Raw genomic sequence first — 24,070 nt, 5'->3', positions numbered from 1 at the left:
GCACTTCTAACCCTTTATCATCAAGGATCTGTTGATGCTCAGTTGCAAGTACCTTGCTCAGGCTGACCTGAAAAGTAGTGCCATTCCCATTGAACCTGGTGGAGAGTAACCGTACAGTGTTCCCCTTTTGAGTCAAGTTTCAGTTCTCTGACCCTGTGTTTTCATTCTTCATAGAACCAACCCTATGTCTTCAACGCAGTTTTCCTGAACCAGGTAGATCTCCCTTCCTCTCAATACACACGGTCTAAATGGGCTAAATAACACTGTCAGAGGGAGAGAAAACGAATACACATTCTCTGTCAGATTAACATTTATTTATGACAATGCTGTTGGTTTGTTTTGGTGCTCCTGGGATGAGGACCAGCTGTGTAAGTGTATTGTATGTTAGGTGAATCACCAAACTACTAGTAGCCTAATAAACAGGAGTTTCCTCCGAGTGTGGCCAAATGGAGAGATATTGGATACTATAATGAAAACAATAATAGTTGTTTTATCCGCTGCATCCGCCAGTCCCTCAGGCCTGTTTTGTCTGTGGAGTGTGCAGCAGTAACAGTAGCAGATGCTGGCTGACTCCTGGCACAGAGACAGGGACAGGATGGGAAATGTGGGCCTGATTTTTGATTTGGGTCAATAGCAGGAAAAGATGTCCAATTGAGAGATGTAACCGGAGACCTAGCCTCATCCCACTTAATTTCTCCCCCCTCTCTCCCTCTCTTTCTCTCTCGCTCTATTTTTCTATCTTACACTCCCTCACTTGTGCTGTCTGTAGAATTTTCCTGCTGCTCAAAGCCTTTCCCAGCACCACCAATCATCATCTAGTCTGCCTTCCCAGGCATCGCCTCCTCAGCAGCTATTGGCTCAGGCCTCTGTCCCTCAGCAGCTGCAGCCACTGCAGATCTCCACCTCTCTGCCACCAACACACCTTTCCCAGGTAACCCCTCCCCTCTCACCTTTACTGCTACCTGTGATGGATTATTCTTTATTCCCTGTCTCTTTCTTTTTGGTACCATATGTAGCCAACTCTATATAGGTAGATGTGCTTATAGCATTTGACAACTAAAAAGTATCAAAGACTTTGGTTCTTAATTGAGCAGCTATTGGGATATATCTTGCTTTCTCTCTAATGGCATCAAATACATCATAGTACACAGCCTTTTGCTTGCCTGATCGGTCTGCAGTATGGAGGTTCCAAACTCCAAACCCTGGTCTCTGATTGCTTTCTTATTCTACCCTTTTCTTATCCTCCTCCCAGTTTTCCTCACCGTATCTCAACATTCAAGTGGTGACCTCTCTGACTGGATGTGACACCTACACTCACCCCTGCCCTGTTCCCCAGTCCTACCCCTCCTCTCTGCCCCCTCTCTACCTCTCCCCAGGCCAGCCTGCCACTCTGCCCCCCTCTGTCTCGTCCCTTGCCCCCTTGCATATAGAGAATGCTCTGGCGCCCCCCACCTCTGTGCCCCCGATATCCTCACACACACCCCTGCTGGCCATGACAGCACCCACACTGCCACAGCATCAGCAGATGTACCCCGCTGCTCTGCAAAAGAGTGTTATGACACACACACACCCTCACACACAGCTCCCCACTCTCACACACCCGGTTCACTCACACCTTGCCTCACTGCCTGGACAACAGAACACACAACCGCAGAATACACACCATGTGCACCCAAACCCTTTTCAACACGTCACACACCCCACATACTCACACCCTGCTGCTGCACCTGAACTTGCTCTGCCGAGCTTTCTGCCCTTAAGACAGGTAAATATAAGAGGAGGACTGGAATGGAACAAAGGTTTTTGTGCACATAGCTATTATTTTTCTGTTTTTATAGACATGATCATATATAACTGAGTTTGTGTATACAATACACTTACACAAACCAATGCCTAGGTTTACCTCCACTGTACACACATCCTACCATACCCTTGTCTATACATTATGCCTTGAATCTATTCTACCATGCCCAGAAATCTGCTCCTTTTACTCTGTTCCAAACACACGAGATGACCAGTTATTTTAGCCTTTAGCCGTACACTTATCCTACTCCTCCTCTGTTCCTCTAGTGATGTAGAGGTTAACCCAGGCCCCCAGCACCACTCCCATTCCCCAGGTGCTCTCATTTGTTGACTTCTGTAACCGTAAAAGCCTTGGTTTCATGCATGTTAACATTAGAAGCCTCTTCCCTAAGTTTGTTTTATTCACTGCTTTAGCACACTGCGCCAATCTGGATGTTCTAGCCGTGTCTGAATCCTGGCTTAGGAAGGCCACCAAAAATCCAGAAATTTCCATCCCTAACTATAACATTTTCCGACAAGATAGAACTGCCAAAGGGGGCGGAGTTGCAGTCTACTGCAAAGATAGCTTGTAGAGTTATGTCACACTATCCAGGTCTGTGCCCAAACAATTTGAGCTTCTACTTTTAAAAATCCACCTTTCCAGAAACAAGTCTCTCACCGTTGCCGCATGTTATAGACCCCCTTCAGCCCCCAGCTATGCCCTGGACACCATATGTGAATTGATTGCCCCCCATTTATCTTCAGAGCTAGTGCTGTTAGGTGACCTAAACTGGGACATGCTTAACACCCCGGCTGTCCTACAATATAAGCTAGATGCCCTCAATCTCACACAAATTATCAAGGAACCTACCAGGTACAACCCTAAATCTGTAACCATGGGCACCCTCTTAGATATCATCCCGACCAACTTGCCCTCTAAATACACCTCTGCTGTTTTCAACCAGGATCTCAGCGATCACTGCCTCCATTGCCTGCGTGTGTAATGGGTCCGCGGGCAAATTATCACCCCTCATCACTGTCAAACGCTCCCTTAAACACTTCAGCGAGCAGGCCTTTCTAATCGACCTGGCCCAGGTATCCTGGGAGGATATTGACCTCATCCCGTCAGTAGAGGAAGCCTGGTTACTCTTTAAAAGTGCTTTCCTCACCATCTGAAATAAGCATGCCCCATTCAAAAAATGTAGAACTAAGAACAGATATAGCCCTTGGTTCACCCCAGACTTGACTGCCCTTGACCTGCACAAAAACATCCTGTGGCAATTAGCATCGAATAGCCCCCGCGATATGCAACTTTTCTGGGAAGTCAGGAACCAATATACACAGTCAGTTAGGAAAGCTAAAGCTAGCTTTTTCAAACAGAAATTTGCATCCTGTAGCACTAATTCCAAAAAGTTTTGGGACACTGTAAAGTCTATGGAGAATAAGAGCACCTCCCAGCTGCCCTCTGCACTGAGGCCAGGAAACACTTTCACCACCGATAAATCTACGATAAACGATAATTTCAACAAGCATTTTTCTACCCCTACCCCGGCCAACATCTCAGCACCCTCTGCAGCAACTTTCCCAAGCCCCCCACTTCTCCTTCACCCAAATCCAGACAGCTGATATTCTGAAAGAGCTTCAAAATCTGGATCCCTACAAATTAGCTTGGCTAGACAATCTGGACCCTCCCTTTCTAAAATTATCCTCCAAAATTGTTGCAACCCCTATTACAAACCTATTCAACCTCTCTTTCGTATCGTCTGAGATCCCCAAAGATTGGTTAGCTGCCGCGGTCATCCCCCTCTTCAAAGGGGGAGACACTCTATACCCAAACTGTTATAGACCTATATCCATCCTGCCCTGCCCTTCTAAAATCTTCGAAGGCCAAGTTAGCAGATCACCGACCATTTAGAATCCCACCGTACCTTCTCCACTATGCTATCTGGTGTCCGAGCTGGTCATGGGTGCACCTCAGCCACGCTCAAGGTCCAAAACTATATGATAACTGCCATCGATAAAAGACGGTACTGTGCAGCCGTCTTCATCGACCTGGCCAAGGTTTTCCACTCTGTCAGTCACCACATTCTTAACGGCAGACTCAATAGCCTTGGCTTCACAAATGACTTCCTCGCCTCGTTCACCAACTACTTCTCAGATAGAGTTCAGTGTGTCAAATCGGAGGGCCTGTTGTCCGGACCTCTGGCAGTCTCTATGGGTGTTCCACAGGGTTCAATTCTCAGGCTGACTCTTTTCTCTGTATATATCAATGATGTCGCTCTTGCTGCTGGTCAGTCTCTGATCCACCTCTACGCAGACGAAACCATTCTGTATACATCAGGTCCTTCTTTGGAAACTGTGCTATCAGAACCTCCAAACAAGCTTCAATGCCATGCAACACTCCTTCCGTGGCCTCCAACTGCTCTTAAACGCTAGTAAAACTAAATGCATGCTCTTCAACCGATTGCTGCCCGTGATGTCATTTGCAAAATAGTCTGGATGTAGTCTATCATAGTGCCATCCATTTTGTCACCACAGCCCCATATACTACCCCATATACTACCCCATATACTACCCCATATACTACCCCCATATACTACCCACCACTGCGACCTGTATGCTCTCGTTTGGCTGGCCCTCACTACATATTCGTCGCCAAACCAACTGGCTCCAGGTCATCTATAACATCTTCTACATTTACTTCCTTTTGGAAGTTAAACAGCCCCACAACATCACAGATCCACCACCATACTTCAGTTGATCACCATGTCTCTTGTTATGCCACACCCACCTTTGGTGTTTGTTGCCAAAAATCTCTATTTTAGTCTCATCAGACCATAGAACCTGGTTCCAATGTAAGTTCCAATGACATAGATTTGTCTGTTGTGTTATTGACTGTACGTTTGTGTATGTGTAACTCTGAGTTGTTTTTGTCGCACTGCTTTACTTTATCTTGGCCAGGTCGCAGTTGTAAATGAGAACATGTTCTCAACTGGCCTATCTGATTATAAATAAATAATAAAGATTTCAATAAATGTTGAGTCCTCCACCAATATAATATATGTCCCTCCCTACATCAGCAGGTCATGCAGCAGGCCAAGGCCCAGCTTCCAGATGCCATCCCCTTTGCACAGCCTAATCAGCCTTCCCAGCCTGCAGTTTTCTCCCCTCCAATACAGACTGTGTCGGACCCTGGCACAGGTACTGCCGCAACCCAGCTTGACCTCAACCAGAACCCCAGCCAAACCCAGTCCCAGCATCAGGCCCAAGGCCAGAGCCAACCACAGGCTCCAGCTCTACTACCCCCTGACTCCCAGACAGCAGCCCCTTGGCCTGCAAGCACCAGCCTGACTCAGCAGAACCAGGCCAGTGCCAGCAGATACTCAGGGACCACACTCACCTCGGGACAGGCTCAAACAGAGTCCAATCTGGAGGTATGGAGGACTGACCTGTCCGATACGTCCCCTCCCTAAGCCCTTGAATCTCAGTCCCTCAATTCTCCCCTTTCTCAGCCCCTCCCTGACCCTCCCTCTACTTTTTCCTAAAAAAGCATCTCCAATATCTCTGTACCCCAAGTATCCTCCCCAACTTTCCCTGCACACTCATCTCCGTTTATGACTTCGCTAATAATGACACAATCCATGTTTATGCCCCAGCCCTTCTGAACATACTCACTTTTTTTTGTTTTGTCTGCAGGATCCTGGTACAGAGAAGCAGGCTTCAGGGGCCAGCTACTCCTACGACAGGTATGAGCTGACTCAACTCTTCAACTCTTCTGATGGCTATCTAGTGCAGAGATTTGGTGGTGTGTTAGGAGAGACCATGGAGAGTTCAGTGATGCCTATCATTCTCGTCTCTCAGGATGAGGATAATATAACAACCTCAGACATAAAGGCATAGTTGGGCAACAGGGAAACCTTGGTAAAACTCCGGCCAAACCGTAGGCATGAATGGTGAACTGACAGTGCATACAGCTCACTCACTCGCTTTGCGGACATAAGGGCAACCAGTAAAGCGGTCGGTCTTAAAGGAGAGAGATTTAATCTCCTCGTTTTCCAGCAGCTCAAAAGGCTGCTGTAAAATAGCTTCAAGCACAATAGACAAATCCCATGACGGGACTAAAGGCTTTGGAACTGGATATAAGTTCCATAATGGGTTGTTTTCCCAACATGTTATTGTTGAAGCCTATTTGACCGGCCGAGATAGCGGCAAGATAGGCCTTAACAGTGGAGAAAGCCTTCCATAAGGTTCGTCAGAAAGCATAAAACCTTGGATACAGAGCATTGGTAAGGAATTATCTGTTTTTGGTCACACCACTTCTCAAAAATGCACCACTTTTTTCCATACAGTGAGTGTGTAGAAGGAGCCCTGGCACTCTGGATAGACTCTCTCACATGCCAGACCCAGAGGGCCATCGAGGGACTACCAAGATGAGGGATGAGCCTTCTTCCTTCACTCTGGCTAGAGTGGGGGAGTATGAGGCTTAGAAGAGGAAAAGCGTAAAGCAACACCCTCAACCATGGGTGTGCCAGTGTGTTCACCCCCAGTGGTGCGTCTCCTGCTAGTGCAAAGAACAACGGGCAGTGCACGTTTTCTTGCGCTGCGAAGAGCTCGACAGATGCTTGACCGTATCTCTCTGACATCTGTTTCACCACTTGGGGATGAAGTTTCCATTCCCTTTTAAGGGGATTCCCTGTGGACAATAAGTCCACTGCTACGTACGCCCCAGGACATGAGTGATGTGGTGTGCTCTGCTTCACAGAATAATCCTGATGGCTAGTCCGTAAGCGCAGGGAGGGAGTGCCCCCCTGGCGGCTGATGTTCACCACCACAGTCGTATTGTCCGTTCTGATCAATACGTGATTCTCAGCCCCTTGTTTCTCAGGGATATGAGAGCTGCCTCTACACATTTGCTGAACATTTGGGGAGCTAGCACTAGCCTGAATGGAACAGTGAGGTATTTGTTGACTGTACCTTGAAATGCAAACCTTAAAAATCTCCTGTGTGCTGGCAGGATGTTTGTGAAAATAATCATCCTGCAGGTCAACTGAGGTAAACAGCCACCTCGATGAATAGAGCGAGACAACTCTAAATTTTTTGGGAACCTGGAAGTACCGGGAGTAAAAGCCTAGGTGGCTCTCTGCCGCTGGAATCACCCTGATAGTGCCTTTACTTAATAGAGAGGAGATTTCCTGCTTTACTATTCGTGCCGAGTTGCCAGCCACTGCTGATTCCCAAATTTAGTTGAAACGGGTGGTTTCAGAGCGAATTGCAGTCTGTACTTCTTTGTAACAGTGGACCAGACCCAGGACTGGACTGCGCATGCACACCAGTTCCTTGCTCATGTGGCGAGTAGCCCAGACTCGATCACCAGAGAGCCGTGGCACGGGGGGCCCCTCGGGTAGAGTGTATTCCCTCCGTCTTCGTTGAGAGCGAACCCATGTGAATGGGTCGCTGCACAAAGGGAAGGGTTCTAGGAGCACATGCAGTGCCCTCCTGAATTATTGGCACCATAGGTAAATATGAACAAAAAAGGCTGTGAAATTGTTGTTTATCAGCTTTATCTTACACTCAAAATATCATATCATAAATCTAATTACACTCAAAATATCATGAATATAATTTGAGTAAAAATTCTGAAAAGAAAAAAAATCGGCATAAAGAAATAATTATTTTATTCAAAAAACAGGCATGTCACAAATATTTGCACCCCTGCATTTAGTACTTTGTGCACCCTCCCTTTGCCAAGATAACAGCTCTGAACCATCTCCTATAATGTTTGAGGTGGAAGAACACATACACTGAGGGAAAAAAGTATTTGATCCCCTGCTGATTTTGTACTTTTGCCCACTGACAAAGAAATGATCAGTCTATAATTTGAATGGTAGGTTTATTTGAACAGTGAGAGACAGAATAACAACAACAAAATCCACAAAAAGACACGAGGCAGCCCAAAAAAATTAATGAGGTAAATAAGTATTTGACCCCGTCTCGATCAGAAAGATTTCTGGCTCCCAGGTGTCTTTTATACAGGTAACGAGCTGAGCTATTCTGTCTCTCACTGTTCAAATAAACCTACCATTAAAATTATACTGATCATTTCTTTGTCAGTGGGCAAACGTACAAAATCAGCAGGGGATCAAATACTTTTTTCCCTCACTGTAGGAAGAGATTTGACACCATTCCTCCATACAGAAACTATCCAGATCCTTCAGAGTCCTTGGTCCTCACTTGTGGACTCTTTTCTTCAGCTCACCCCACAGAGGTTTAGCTCAGGGGACTGGGTGGCTATTGCAAAAGCTTGATTCTATGGTCAGTGAACCATTTTCGGGTGTATTTGGTGGTATTGCTTTGGATCGTTGTCCTGCTGAAAGATCCAATGACGACTCAGTTTTTTCATCTTGGAACATGGAGCCCATGATGCCTATGTATCCTAACAATCTTCCCAGGGCCTTTGTAAGTAAAACAGCCCCACAACATCACAGATCCACCACCATACTTCAGTGGATCACCATGTCTCTTGTTATGCCAAACCCACCTTTGGTGTTTGTTGCCAAAAAGCTCTATTTTAGTCTCATCAGACCATAGAACCTGGTTCCAATCTAAGTTCCAATGACATTTAGAAAACTCCAGGCGGTTTCTTCTGGCAACCCTTCCAAATAACTTGTGTGCCTGAAGGTGGTGTCTAATAGTAGTTTTGGACACCCCAAGATGTAACCAACTTCTGCAATTCTCCAACTGTGATCCTTGGATATTTTTTGGCAACTTGAACCATGCTTCTCACGGTGCGAAGGGGCAAAATACATTTGCGTACTCTTCCAGGCACGTTCATCACAGCTTCAGTTTTACATTTCTTAATTATTGCCCTAATAGTGTAGATGGGTAGTTTTAGCCATGTAGATATCTTTTTATAGACATTGCCTGATTTGTGAAGGTCAACAACCATTTGTCTCATTTCATTTGTGTGACCTCTGGCCTTTTCCATGCTGATAAATGACTAAGGGAGTTTAGCCTGTGTGTCACATTTACACTCCAGTGAAACAGGAAGTCATGGATTACCTTTTTAAATTTTCCCAAAGACTTAAATCAGAATATACACTACCGTTCAGAAGTTTGGGGTCACATTGAAATGTCCGTGTTTTGTGTTAGGCAGAGTTGCAAAGAAAAAGCCATATCACATACTGACCAATAAAAATAAAATATTAAGATGGGCAAAAGAACAGACACTGGACAGAGGAACTCTGCCTAGAAGGCCAGCAGGGTAGCCTAGTGGTTAGAGCATTGGACTAGTAACCGGAAGGTTGCAGGTTCAAACCCTTGAGCTGACAAGGTACAAATCTGTCGTTCTGCCCCTGTTCCTAGGCTGTCATTGAAAATAAGAATTTGTTCTTAACTGACTTGCCTAGTTAAATATAGGTAAAATATTTTTTTTTAAATCCCGGAGTCGCCTCTTCACTGTTGACATTGAGACTGGTGTTTTGCGGGTACTATTTAATTTAGCTGCCAGTTGAGGACTTGTGAGGCGTCTGTCTCTCAAACTTGCTCAGTTGTGCGCCTCCCACTCTTTCTATTCTGGTTAGAGCCTGTTTTTTTCTGTTCGGTGAAGGAAGAAGTACACAGCGTTGTACGAGATCTTCAGTTTCTTGGCAATTTCTTGCATGGAATAGCCTTCATTTCTCAGAACAAGAATAGACTGACGAGTTTCAGAAGAAAGGTCTTTGTTTTTGGCCATTTTGAGCCTGTAATCGAACCCACAAATGCTGTTGCTCCAGATATTCAACTAGTCTAAAGGCCAGTTTTATTGCTTCTTTAGTCAGGACAACAGTTTTCAGCTGTGCTAACATGTTTTTTTTAAATGATCAATTTGCCTTTTAAAATGATAACAAAGGGGTAACTCTTCTGCAAAGGCTTTCCACTAGATCTTGGAACATTTCTGCAGGGACTTGCTTCCATTCAGCCACGAGCGCTGCCAGATGATGACGCGTGATTCATCACTCCAGAGAACGTGTTTCCACTGCTCCAGAGTCCAATGGCAGTGAGCTTTATACCACTCCAGCCAACGCTTGGCATAGCGCATGGTGCTCTTAGGCTTGTGTGAGGCTGCTCGGCCATAGAAACCCATTTCATGAATCTCCCGACAAACAGTTCTTGTGCAGTTTGGAACTCTGTAGTAAGTGTTGCAACCGAGGACAGACTATTATTACACGCTTCAGCACTTGATGGTCCCGTTCTGTGAGCTTGTGTGGCCTACCACTTTGCGGCTGGGCCGTTGTTGCTCCTAGATGTTTCCACTTCACAGTAACAGCACTCACAATTGACCGGGGCAGCTCTAGCAGGGCAGAAATTTGACCAACTGACTTGTTGGAAAGGTGGCATCCTATGACGGTGCCACGTTGAAAGTCACTGAGCTCTTCAGTACGGGCCATTTTACTGCCAATGTTTGTCTATGGAGATTGCATGGCTGTGTGCTCAATTTTATACACCTGTCAGCAACGGTGTGGCTGAAATACCCAAATCCACTCATTTGAAGAGGTGTCCACATACCTTTGTGTGTATATATAGTGTATCTCTCCTTCATATTGCTTCATTAAAAAGTTTCTAAGCCTTTAGTCCTGTCTTGGGACCTGTCTATTGTGCTTGAGGTCTTTTCACAGCAGCCTTTTTTGAGCTGCTGGTCTACTAATTGCCCTGACATCTGCAAAGCTAGTGAGTGAGCGGCACACATTGTCAGTCCACCATTCATGCTAACAGATTGCTCCGGGGTTATGCAAGGTAACCTTACCTAACCTCACCTTCATGCCTAAGGTCAGCAATGATGTATTGTCAACGAGTGTTGCAAATTCCATTCTGTGAACAGGCCTAGGCTACCAGCCACACAGAGAGCGAGAGGGGAGCAGGGAACTGTCCATTATCGATGCATGCTAGGAATATGGGACCAAATTCGACACTTTTTACTATTTTAATACATATATAAGTATCGGCCTCACGGCCTTCGTCAGAGCTTTTGTGAGATAAAAAAAAAGTGCACCCTTATGTAGACCAAACCCCACCCACATCCGTTCCACGCATCGAAAAGGGGTTGGAGGCAAAGGAAAAACAAATACGTGCTACCAAATATAACAATATGCATTTCATAAATATTCAAATAAAGTGTGTAAATAAGATGTATTAAACATGTCTGTAAAACCACAATGAGGACACCGAACAAGTTTTCATTAATCATTGGGTACATACAGCCATAGACGACACGATCAATCAGTCCATTGGGAAATACAGACTTTCTACAAGCAACAAAGATCAAGAAATATCAGCGAGACACAGAGGACTACCAGGTTAACCAGGTGTACACATGGGAAGGCCCAAGGACAGGAGCACGGAGAGGCCGACGTAGGGACGCATCACTGATCGGGGGGGACGCAGATACGCAGCAGCAGGAGGACATGGAAACTTGGACACAGAGGCATCCACTGAGAGCGAATTCCCTACAGACAGCGACTCCAGCTATCTTCGCACACAGTCAGGGTTTTTTTCCCGGAAGCAACACAAGGCTCCACGAAAGAAAATACACTGTAGGAGAGGCAAGCGGTCGAAGAGGGGACCAGGAACACATGCCGTGGACACGGAGCTACAGCAGGACGCGGTAATTAAAAATACCTTACTGATGCACAAGTCTGTCTTATCTAATGGCCTCTCTTACCTACATGTACAGATAAACCATTCGATACGAAAGTAGATTTGCTTAAATTCTTTCGCAAGATTAAATTTAAGCATGTGTTTTCTCAAAACACTGTTTCGGGCCTGGAAACAGATCAAAGAACTGGTACCAATTTTAAGCCCAAAAGCAAATTCTGTCCTATGGTTAACAACTCCTCGATTAATACCTATTGTAGGTTAGTCGAACAAGAAGCCATGTCAGTATGTATGAGACAAACATACCACATTCAGAAGAATCTCACTAGAACAGATGAACAGGCACTTAATGAATTAATGAAAGATTCATCTTTGGTTATTAAACCTGCAGACAATGGGGGTGCTGTGGTTGTTTTACACTATGAAAAATATAAAGAAGAAATTCAGAGACAACTCTGCAATGAACGTTTCTATAGAAAAGTGTTGATCCCACACAGGTGTTCCAAAGGGAAATATGCTCTAATCTGGAGCAAGCCCTATTAAACCACCTTATCTCACCGGAATATGAATACCTTTGCTGCAAATGTGCCATACGTCCATGCCTGTACATTTTACCGAAATTACACAAACCTAAAACACATCACTATTTGAGAGAGAGAGATACTAACAAATACCGACCAACAAGCTTTATTCTGGGGCTGAATATGTTTTGACGTATAACTCTTTCAGATTTGATGATGAACACCACCTCCAAATGAATGGAACATCGATGGGCTCCACATTCGCTCCGAGCTATGCAACCTTTATGTGGGTCTTTTTGAAGAACGTTTTGTTAACAATGAAAACTAAAATACATTTTTGAATAAAGCCCTGAGGTGGTATCGATATATTGACCAAAAAAATTGCATATGGGAAGGAATGGAAAAAGAGCTGTCAGACTTTATGGCACTACTCAATGACATTGACTCCAATCTCAAATTCACTATGAAATGTGACATTCTATGTGTTCATCACATCGATATGTGGTTTTAGAAATCAAATGGCACCCTGTTTCCAACTCTGTATAGAAAAGAAACGGACAGAAATACTCTATTACAGGGGGACAACTTCCATCCTAAGCCATTAAAAAGAGGACGTCCAAGAAGCCAGTTTTTCAGACTGCGCCGTATATGCCACTCCACAGAGGATTATCTAGAAAAAGCAGCGGAGATGCGCACTAGGTTTCTAACACGGAACCCAAACTGGCTGCGCGCATGCGCCATCGTGCATACATTTATTTTGTCCCCCACACCGAACACGATCACGAAGCGCAGGTTAAAATATCAAAACAATCTCTGAACCAATTATATTAATTTGGGGACAGGTCAAAAAGCATTAAACATTTATGGCAATTTAGCTAGTTAGCTTGCACGTGCTAGCTAATTTGTCCTATTTAGCTAGCTTGCTGTTGCTAGCTAATTTGTCCTGGGAAATAAACATTGAGTTGTTATTTTATCTGAAATGCACAAGGTCCTCTACTCCGCCAATTAATCCACACAGAAAACGGTCAACCGACTAGTTTCTAGTCATCTCTCTTCCTTCCAGGCTTTTTCTTCTCTTAACTTTATATTGCGATTGTAAACTTTCATAAATTAGGTGCATTACCGCCACTGACCTTGTTCGTCTTTCAGTCACCCACGCAGGTATAACCAATGAGGAGATGGCACGTGGGTACCTGCTTCTATAAACCAATGAGGAGATGGGAGAGGCAGGACTTGCAGCGTGATCTGTGTCAGAAATAGAACGGATTTCTATTTTAGCCCTTGGTGTCGCAGACGCTCGTTGGCACGCGCGAGCAGTGTAGGTGCATAATTGAATAACATAGATTTCTAATTGTATTTTGCAACGCGAACGGTGTGGTCAGCCTGTCAGAAGAGGCTATTCGCCACAATGTGTGGATGAAGCTCTTAATTTGGCATTGGGAAAAAAAAAAAGACCGGCTCAAGCTAAAGAACCAGGCTCTTTTATGCCCTCTTCCAAATGGTAGCTATAAATGCAGAGGATGCGCACAGTGCAACAATATGATGAAGTGTGAATATTTGTGCCACCCACACACAGGAAAACGGTTCCAAATAAATGACATTATTATGTGCTCCACCACCCATGTTATGTACATGATTAAATGTCCATGTGGACTCTGCTTTTTAGGTAAAACCTCTCGTTCTCTCAAACAGAGATTCAGTGAACATAAAAGTTCACTCAGGAGAACCATTCGCAGTACATTTTAATGACCTAAAGCATGACATTTCTACCTTTATTAGATTTTGTGGCATAGAGAAAGATAAGATATCAGACAGGGGGGGGGGTGATTATTAATAATACTCTGAGTAAAAGAGAATGTTTTTGGATTTTCACCCTCCAGACATTAATTATACTCCTATTTAAGATTACTCTGCTTTTCGTACGATGTACCCAATGATTAATGAAAACTTGCTCGGTAGGTCTATGTCCTCATTGTGATTTTACAAACGTGTTTAAAACATCTTATTTACACACTTTATTTGAATATTTATTAAATGCATATTGTTATATTTGGTAGCACTTGTTTTTCCTTCGCCTCCAACCCCTTCGGATGCGTGGAACGGATGTGGGTGGGGCTTGTTCTACATAAGGGTGTTTTGTTTTTTTACTTACAAGAGCCCTGACTAAGGCCATGAGGCCAATATGTAAGCTTATTAAAGATCAGAGATACTATCAAGAGCAGTGTGTGGTTTCCTTTTTCCTTCATCTTGTTCAACTGTTACCATACACCTGCAAAAAAAGATTGCTCAGATGTGTGAGTGCCTTTTAAATTTTGAAATACACATATAATCCCCTAAAATGGGGGGACTATGTACAAAAAGTGTTCACCCGATATGGATGAAAAACAACCCTCAAATTAAAGCTGACAGTTTGTAGTTTAACCTCAGTCATTGTGCTGGAGTACAGAGCCAAAACAACAAAACATGTGTCACTGGCCCAATACTTTTGGAGCTACTGAATGTCATTTTTGGTGAGTTTGTGCATTTACAAGAAAATGTGAATTAGAGACATTGTGCAAATGAACAAAGTTTTAATGCACGCTTGTCTGAAGGAAGAACAGTACTGGCTCTGGAGCAGTAAGTGTACACGCTGTGTCTGTTTGGAGTCTAGAGTTGCTAGGGCAACAGGCCTGCCTGCTCTGCTCAGAGAAGATGGGGGAGGAGCAGACTGGCCAAGAACAGAGAGCAGAAAGAAACGCAAGGAAATTAAAGATAGCAGTGGCAGCTGTACAGATTACTCATCCAAAGAGCTTTGACTTCTCATTTTATTAATTTAGCAGATGCTCTTATCCAGAGAGATGTGGTTTGTGCATTCACCTTAGGACAACTAGACGGGACAACCACATCACAAGCATACTATACTGACTCTGTTTTACATTGAGTGTATTTTAACTTGTATTGTTTGTTGGTATGGCAATGCCACTGTCAGCCAGAAATATGCTGATAATGATTATCACCACTGCGAGCAAGGTACTTGGAGTCAAACAGACAGGTTTGAATGAGATCTTTAAAGTCAGGGCCCTCCGCAAGGCTCACAAAATAATTTTAGATCCAAGCCCCCCCCCCCCCCCTGTACCCAGACTTTGAACTACTCCCCTCTAGGGTGCAAGTATAGGGACCCCTCTCTGCAGGAAAAACAGAACTAGATAATAATTTGTGCCATGTGATATCCCTCCTAAATAGCTCGGGCTAGTGTTCCTATCGACCCAGTAAGGCCAGTCTCTTTTTAGTGGTATGTAACTGTTCTGAAAGTTGTATTGTCAATTTGTTTTGTATTTAAAACGCCACTTTAAATGTGTACATGACACTGCAACAAAAAGATCCCCCAGGGGACAATAAAGTTAGTAAAGTAGAAAGTACACTAGCTATCAGTAGAGTCTGAGCTGGAAGGGGGGTCGAGGTGAGGAGGAGGATTATTTAAGATACTGTTTGAAGAGGTAGGGTTGGGAAGGTTGAAAACCAGGCGGGCTGCAGCTTTCTGGATAAGTTTCAGGGGTTTGATAGCATAAGCGGGGAGTCCAGCCAACAGCGAGTTGAACACAATATGATTTCACGCCTGTCACCTTATTAATTCAACCACTTATTTGGATAACTAGCAAGTTAAATTTAGGGGTTGTGTTAACACAGAATTGTTTGTTTTTCACGCTGGAAAATATAATCAAACCCATAAGAAATATCTTGCTGTGTTTATAAACGCAGATCTAAAATGCTTATTATTATAATGTCACACCCTGACCATAGTTTGCTTTGTATGTTTCTATGTTTTGTTTGGTCAGGGTGTGATCTGAGTGGGCATTCTATGTTACATGTCTAGTTTGTCTATTTCTATGTTTGGCCTGATATGGTTCTCAATCAGAGGCAGGTGTTAGTCATTGTCATTGTGGGTGATTGTTCCTGTCTCTGTGTTTGTTTCCACCAGATAGGCTGTTTAGGTTTTCTCACGTTTATTGTTTTGTTAGTTTATTCATGTATAGAGTCTTTATTAAAGAACCATGAATAGAAACCACGCTGCATTTTGGTCCGCCTCTCCTTCAACTCAAGAAAACCGTTACATGTAATTTCTGCTCGGCATCGGACTAATTTTGTTCTTCAGTTAGACTTCTCCACTCAGATGAGAATTCAATAACGGGCATTCTATCAGCAGACAGCGCTCTGACTGATGAATAGCTACTTTTTTCCGGTACTTTTCTTGATGTAGCCAGCCCACTTTTCTCCAGTGAAATGTAACATTAACTTTAAGGAAAGCTGGCTACATAATTTGTATGGTAAATATTTGAAATATGATGTCCATGCATCGTTTTTGCAAAAAATACCTTGCTTTTTCATTGTAAGCTAATTTACTTGTGTGGCTGCCAGCCAAATAGTGTATAATTTACTTGTGTGGCTGCCAGGCAAATAGTGTATCACTTCTGTCATATGATGAAAAATTAAGCTATTTTCTGTGAAGGAAAACTATAGTGCACGTCCCTGATCATGCAATTGAAGCAAAAAAAACTTGACTTACAATAAAATCGTGACCCCTGTCAATGCACAGCTGGACTCACCTGCTCCTGCTTTCTCCCGTTGTGCTATTTACAAACAAACATGTAACTGGCTCAAATGTTTTAGCAAACTATGGTAAGCTTCATACACTGGTATAAAGTACTTCGGTAAAGAAGTAGTTTTGGGTATCTGTACTTTACGATTTATATTTTTGACTACTTTTACTTCACTACATTCCTAAAGAAAAGAATGTACTTTTTATTCCATACATTTTCCTTGACACCCAAGAGTACTTTTTGAATGCAGGACAGGAAAATGGTCCAATTCATGCACTTATCAAGAGAACACGTGGTCATCCCTACTGCCTCTGATCTGGTGGACTCACTAAACACACGTGTCATGACGTTGGCCCCGGGGGTAGGTTTATGACAGTCATAAATACCTCTCTACCCCTCCTTTTTCCTCTACCCTACTGATGTTGCATTTGCAAAACCCTTGGTTAACATAGAGATTCTGGGAACATCAGAAGTTGGGGGGAAATTAACTATATTTTGGTAATCTGACCAATTGAACACTTAATGAATATGATGTCAGTTCGGTTGTCATCTGAGACATTATCATCAATGATAAGATGACAAACTCTACAGTGGTAAGTCTACACATCAGAGTTATCGGATTTACATGGAATCGTTCAATTTAAATGTTTGAATATGAAATTATTCGTGATGGGATGAAATGTAATTTTAGCTTCTAAAATGTGAGATTTGGGTTTTCATAAGTTTAGGGCTCTGCTCAATCAGTGGCCCGCCCCTGTGAAGGGACATGGACTATAAAACTTTTCAAACACGCCCTCCTCTCCCTTCCTATATATATATAAAGCCTTGACGACAATATAACCTCCTGTTCTGAGGATGTGAGGACGACGGTCCGATGTCAGAATGGTTCAGATAATTACAGAACGAAGCCAACATCAGCGTGAGCTTTGGTTGCGAATGGTATGAACTCTGATTCACTACAGAAGTGATACCTCCTCGCCGTTGAGTTAGCAACAGCAGCTGCAAATGCAGGTTAGGAAGGCATACTCTGTCTGTTCCATCTACCACACAACAACGTTTTCAATTTACCAGCAGAGACATTCTTCAATGTACTCGGTTATGCAACACGGCCTTCCATCTACCACCAACCTACCGAAGCGCAGCTCAGATTAAATATTTATTGCATTTTCCTTTTCCAAATGGGCGGTAATTTAGAATGGATAAGATTCTGTATTTACGATAGCACAGCTTCGCCCTTTGTTCCTCAGTCTTCCCGCTCTTTCACAAACGCCCGCTAGGGACGTTTTCGTTTATGATGTAATTTGTAATCAAGTTATGATTAATTATGTGTATGTGTAATTCTGTGTGATTAGTTAGGTATTTAGTAAATAAATAATTAAGCCCAATTTTGTATTGCTGATTCAACTTGTTAGCCAGGGTTCGTGAAGAATTTACAACATTCAGATGAGACTGAATTAAGGTGACGATTAATATTGACTGCTATTGATGCAAAATATTACTAGATCTTTAAGAGTTTATTCGGAAGATAACGGCTCTATAAATATTATTTCTTGGTGCTCTAGTTAATTCCATTTACATGATTAGCTCAATCAGGTAATATTAATTACGGATAAATTATTTTATAGAAAAGCATGTCACATCACTTAATCCGGCATAGCCAAAGTGACACGACACATGCATTGTTTATAAATTATGTCTGAGTGTGTCCCTGGCTACCCATGCATTTTCTTATAATAAGGAATTTGACATTATTTTTTACTTTTGATATTTAAGTATATTTAGAACCAAATACTTCTACACTTTTTTACTCATGTAGTATTTTACTGGGTGACTCACTTTTACTTGCTAAACTTTCTATTAAGGTATTTATGACAATTGGGTACTTTTTCCACCACTGGCTTCATAATGTAAAATAATGTGACAGGTGAAATTAAGCACGCAATCTGCTTTATCGCCTAACGTATTGCATAAGTTGACTGCAGCTATTTACTTATTAAAGTAGCTACAAATATATTTTGTCTTTGAAAAAATTCTAAGAAATAGTTTCAACGGTACTGAAAAACTATACTGGGTATTTGGAAATAGCTACGATATGATATGATGATATGATATACCGCCCAAGCCATTTTTTCTCCATCCCAACTGAGGGGCCTTTGTCAATGGAAAACTGTAAATCTTGGCCGGGAAGGGGCATGACTAGACTCGTGGGCTCTTGTTACAACATTAGAAAAGAAGGCTCTTTTTCAAACCAATTTCAGTTGTCAATGTGCTGCGTTGTGAAAATAAGAAGATATCATTCTTAATTCATGGCATGGTTTCTTTTTATCTAAATGTTGAATAGACATATAGAGAAATTCATTCATGGAAGAAAGGGCAATAGCCTATACTACTCTGGAGTCATAAAAACAATTAAATCAATTAATTTTATTTCGCGGGGCACAGATCGGCTCTCAGAACAATTCTATGCGGGTGGGTCGGGTTGCGGAGAAGAATCTGCCCTGTTGTCCAGTATCGGGTGGGGCTCGGAATTGATGTGGCAGGCACTGGGCGGGTGCGGCTAGTCCTGTGCAGGACTCTACCTCTGTGCATGTTCAAATTGATAGCTAGCTACGTTTGCTATTCGCTCGTATCTGATATCTTAGCACCATGTTTATCTAGCCAGCTAGCTAGCATAGTAGCTAATATAGCTAGCTAACACCACAGATAAAAGTATTAGTTATTGTTATCTTTGCTAACAGGTAGCTTGCTTATTAGCTAGCTTGCTTATTGCATGCATGTCCGGGCACATTGACACAAGCCTTTATTATTAGTGAATTAACAAAACAAATATTTTCAACAGGAGTTCAATTTTGGTCGCTGTGTCAATTAATCCATTTCTCAATACTGCACCTTTCTGTTGGAGAATTTGCTAGCTTGCTGCTGCTGATTTTCCCAGTTAGACTTTCCTCAGCATTGTGCAGTGCTCGTGGCTCAGGCGGTGAGTGGCGGCTGGCATAGCAGCTATGAAGCGGGACTATCGGCAAAACCCATAGAGAAGGGCCGATAGACTAGAAAAAGCCAATATTGGCCCGATATATCGGCTAGGCCAATTTATGGGTCATTCTCTAGTTTAGGATATACTGTAGGTCTACCAATTTGGCTACGGAACCTACCAAATCTGGATACTGTTTCTTCAACCTAATATAAGTGTTAGAAAGATATGTGTTGTAACAAGACCCTTGTATCATGTTAGGATAAACAATTTCCCATGAGTGTGTGCGGGCCAACATTTATCTAGACTTTGCTCAACCACCTTGTTAAGCTTTTATTTTGATATGCACATTCTGTTGTCAATATCAGCCAACCCTGATAATTGAGCATCCGAGAAGTGTTCAAGTGCATTTCAGTTCACCATGTAAAAAAAAAAACACGCCCTGTTAAGAACTCTTTTTATTTATTTAAATATTTTTTATATATATTGACTTTCAATGTATATTGACTTTCAGGCATTAGGGACCATCTCAAGCCATTGCATTTATAATGAGTTGGACTGTATAGTATGTCTCGTTTACTTTTTTTTCATCTTTCATGAACCAGTGTGAACTCCGACGCCACCTCAGGGAAGGAGATGAGCGACGGTAACGAGGGGACGCACGGATCAGGGAAGGGCGAGGGGAAGGTCCGGAAACACCACCGCCGCTCCACGCGCACCCGCTCACGCCAGGACAAGATCAACAAGCCCAAACTCAGCATGCTCAATGTGAGTACCGCACATCCATTTATAGTAGTCTTAGTAGATCAATCGGCACACATCCATGTCTCTTGACACCTGTTCCTCTCTGGTTTCTGCCTGGACAGGTGTGTTATACAGGGGATAAGATGGTGGAGTGTCAGCTGGAGACACACAACCACAAGATGGTTACCTTCAAGTTCGACCTGGATGGAGATGCACCTGAGGAGATAGCCACTTACATGGTATGGTTAGAGTACAGTCGTGGCCAAAAGTTTTGAGAATGACACAAATATTAATTTTCACACAGTTTGCTGCTTCAGTGTCTTTATATATTTTTGTCAGATGTTACTATGGAATACTGAAGTATAATTACAAGCATTTCATAAGTGTCAAATGATTTTATTGACAATGACATGAAGTTGATGCGAAGAGTCAATATTTAAAGTGTTGACCCTTCTTTTTCAAGACCTCTGCAATCCACCCTGGCATGCTGTCAATTAACTTCTGGGCCACATCAGTTGGGCCACTGATGGCAGCCCATTCTTGCATAATCAATGCTTGGGGTTTGTCAGAATTTGTGGGTTTTTGTTTGTCCACCCGCCTCTTGAGGATTGACCACAAGTTCTCAATGGGATTAAGGTCTGGGGAGTTTCCTAGTCAGGCTTATTGAGGTAGTATGTACATGTGGGTATGGTTAAAGTGACTGTGCATATATGATGAACAGAGAGTAGCAGTAGCGTAAAAAGAGGGGTTGGCGGGTGGTGGGACACAATGCAGACAGCCCGGTTAGCCAATGTGCGGGAGCACTGGATGCTCGGGCCAATCGAGGTAGTATGTACATGAATGTATAGTTAAAGTGACTATGCATATAAGATAAACAGAGAGTAGCAGCAGCGTAAAAGAGGGGTTGGGGGAGGCACACAATGCAAATAGTCCGGGTAACCATTTGGTTACTTGTTCAGGAGTCTTATGGCTTGGGGGTAAAAACTGTTGAAGCCTTTTTGTCCTAGACTTGGCACTCCGGTACCGCTTGCCATGCAGTAGTAGAGAGAACAGTCTATGACTGGGCTGGCTGAGGTCTTTGACAATTTTCAGGGCCTTCGTCTGACACCGCCTGGTGTAGAGGTCCATATTACAGTTTTTGATGTCCCGTTGGTAGGATATTCGTGATCGTACCTCGTGTAGTTTATTGTCCAATGATTTCACGTTGGCGAGTAATATTGACGGTAACTGCAGCTTTCCTGGTTGCCTTCTGCGGGACCGGGCGAGGCATCCAACTCTTCTTCCTTTGCGTCGCTTCCTTTTGCGAATAATTGGGATGTCTGCCCTGTGGGGTGTTTGGAGAATATCGTGTGTCCTGCTTGCTGCTGTTGTTGAAAAAATCTTTGTCTAAGCCGAGGTGAGTGATCGCTGTCATTATATCTAGAAGCTCTTTTCTTCCGTAAGATACGGTTGCAGAAACATTATGTAGAAAATCATTTACAAATATCGCGGAAAAAAAACATAATAGCACAATTGGTTAGGAGACCGTAAAACAGCAGCCATCTCCTCCGGCTCCATTTTGTTCTTAGGCAAAATTGTGAGTGAGCCCACTGCCTTGGCTGAGAAGTAACCCCACACATTGAATGGTCTCAGGATGCTTTACTGTTGGCATGACACAGAACTGATGGTAGCGCTCACCTTGTCTTCTCCGGAAAAGCTTTTTTCCGGATGCCCCAAACAATCGGAAAGGGGATTCATCAGAGAAAATGACTTTACCCCAGTCTTCAGCATTCCAATCCTTGTACCTTCTGTAGAATATCAGTCTGTCCCTGATGTTTTTCCTGGAGAGAAGTGGCTTCTTTGCTCCCCTTTTTGACACCAGGCCATCCTCAAAAAGTCTTCGCCACACTGCGTGCAGATGCACTCACACCTGCCTGCTGCCATTCCTGAGCAAGCTCTGTACTAGTGGTGCCCCGATCCCGCAGCTGAATCAACTTTAGGAGACGGTCCTGGCGCTTGCTGGACTTTCTTGGGCGCCCTGAAGCCCTCTTCACAACAATTTAACCGCTCTCCTTGAAGTTCTTGATGATCCGATAAATGGTTGATTTAGGTGCAATCTGTGAAGCCCTTTTTGTGCAAAGCAATGATGACGGCACGTGTTTCCTTGCAGGTGAACATGGTTGACAGAGGAAGAACAATGATTCCAAGCATCACCCTCCTTTTGAAGCTTCCAGTCTGTTATTCGACCTCAATCAGCATGACAGAGTGATCTCCAGCCTTGTCCGCGTCAACACTCACACCTGTGTTAATGAGAGAATCACTGACATGATGTCAGCTGGTCCTTTTGTGGCAGGGCTGAAATGCAGTTGAAATGTTTTTGGGGATTCAGTTCATTTGCATGGAAAATAGGGACATTGCAATTTATCTGATCACTCTTCATAACATTCTCGAGTATATGCAAATTGCCATCATACAAACTGAGGCAGCAGACTGTGTGAAAATGTATATTTGTGTCATTCTCAAAATTTTGGCCACGACTGTAGACCCTACTCTAGCACAGAAGCAAGCTGCAGTTCCATGCCACTAATGGGAGGGGTGGGGGACATTTTTCTTCCCTTCACACACCTGCAAAGACTTGTGAAAACCTCCACAACCATGGGAACCCCCCCCCCCCCCCCCACCACACACTAACTTTGGAAATCTTGAATATCTATCACAATCTAAACACCTACACAGATGCACGCTTAGCAACAAACACCCCAGAAAACCTCTGTTACCCTTTATCCGCCTGCCTCTTAAATTCGGTGTGTGTGCTCTCTATGCCTAGCTCTAAGTGAGGGAGATGCTCTTTGATGTTCCAGGGCACTGAAACTCTGTTCACTGCACTGCAGCAAAAACTCCCCTCTCTCACTAAAAACCTCAGCCCTGTTAATTTTGGACCGATATGCTTTTTTGTACGTGGATTACACATTTTGTTGCAAATCATTTTTTGTTTAATTCCCCCAAAATCGAAATATTTCTCAAAAACTGGTGCCTCTGGCCGTGCTTTGGATAGGCAGGTGTCAAACACCATCACATAGGCCTAGCCCAATTTGATTTCTTATATATTCTACCCCCTTTTTTCTCCCCAATTTCCATCTTGTCTCATTGCTGCATCTCCCCAACAGGCTCGGGAGGCGAAGGTCGAGTCATGCGTCCTCCGACACATGATCAGCCAAGCCGCGCTTCTTAACACCCGCCCGCTTACCCTGGAAGCCAGCGTTCACCTGACAACCGAGGTCAACCTACAGGTGCCCGGCCCGCCACAAGGAGTCGCTAGAACGCGATGAGCCAAGTAAAGCCCCCCAGACAATCCCTTCCCTAACCCGCTGGGCCAATTGTAAGCAGCCCTATGGGACTCCCGATCACGGCCAGTTGTGATACAGCTCGGGAATGAACCAGGGTCTGTAGTGACGCCTCTAGCACTGCGATGTAGTGCCTTAGACCGCTGCGCCAAGGCCTAGCACAATTTTTTATCGAAGGACAGTCCAGACGGGACTGTTTATTATACATTTTTCAGGGGATTTGACATTGATGGATGGTGTCTATTTTTGTCTGTTAGGTGGAGAATGACTTCATCCTGCTCCTGGAGAAGGAGATGTTTATAGAGCAGTTAAAGGATATTGTGGACAAGGCTGAGGACATGCTGAGTGAGGACACGGAGGGGGAAAGGATTTCTGACCACGTGGGCAGTCCCCAGCAGAGCCACGGAGCAGTCATACTGGGGGGAGAGGTGAGGAGGGATGGAGGGATTTTGAAGTAACAGAGTTATCGGGGAGAGGTGCAGGTGGCCAGTCTCAGATGCATTGTCCAACACTCAAGATTAC

General features: G+C 43.7%; 1 protein-coding gene across 8 annotated transcripts in view; it reads left to right on the top strand.

Moving 5' to 3' along the window:
• Positions 1–24,070, top strand: part of LOC109907749 (serine/threonine-protein kinase WNK2) — a 136,400-nt gene that overhangs the window by 98,160 nt on the left and 14,170 nt on the right. For 6 of the 8 annotated variants that reach the window (XM_031793926.1, XM_031793927.1, XM_031793929.1 and 3 more), the window contains 8 exons: positions 175–213; positions 770–931; positions 1,253–1,765; positions 4,863–5,216; positions 5,479–5,528; positions 20,087–20,249; positions 20,348–20,464; positions 23,806–23,976. In XM_031793926.1, the coding sequence (XP_031649786.1) occupies positions 175–213; positions 770–931; positions 1,253–1,765; positions 4,863–5,216; positions 5,479–5,528; positions 20,087–20,249; positions 20,348–20,464; positions 23,806–23,976 (1,569 nt within the window). The remainder of the gene's footprint in view (positions 1–174; positions 214–769; positions 932–1,252; positions 1,766–4,862; positions 5,217–5,478; positions 5,529–20,086; positions 20,250–20,347; positions 20,465–23,805; positions 23,977–24,070) is intronic. The other 2 variants (XM_031793931.1, XM_031793930.1) reach the window with 2 other exon arrangements.

This window comes from Oncorhynchus kisutch, linkage group LG17, assembly GCF_002021735.2.
Source record: "Oncorhynchus kisutch isolate 150728-3 linkage group LG17, Okis_V2, whole genome shotgun sequence".
Classification (NCBI taxonomy): domain Eukaryota; kingdom Metazoa; phylum Chordata; class Actinopteri; order Salmoniformes; family Salmonidae; genus Oncorhynchus; species Oncorhynchus kisutch.
Note: the sequence above shows the minus strand (reverse complement) of the source record. Positions and strands in the feature narration are given on the sequence as shown.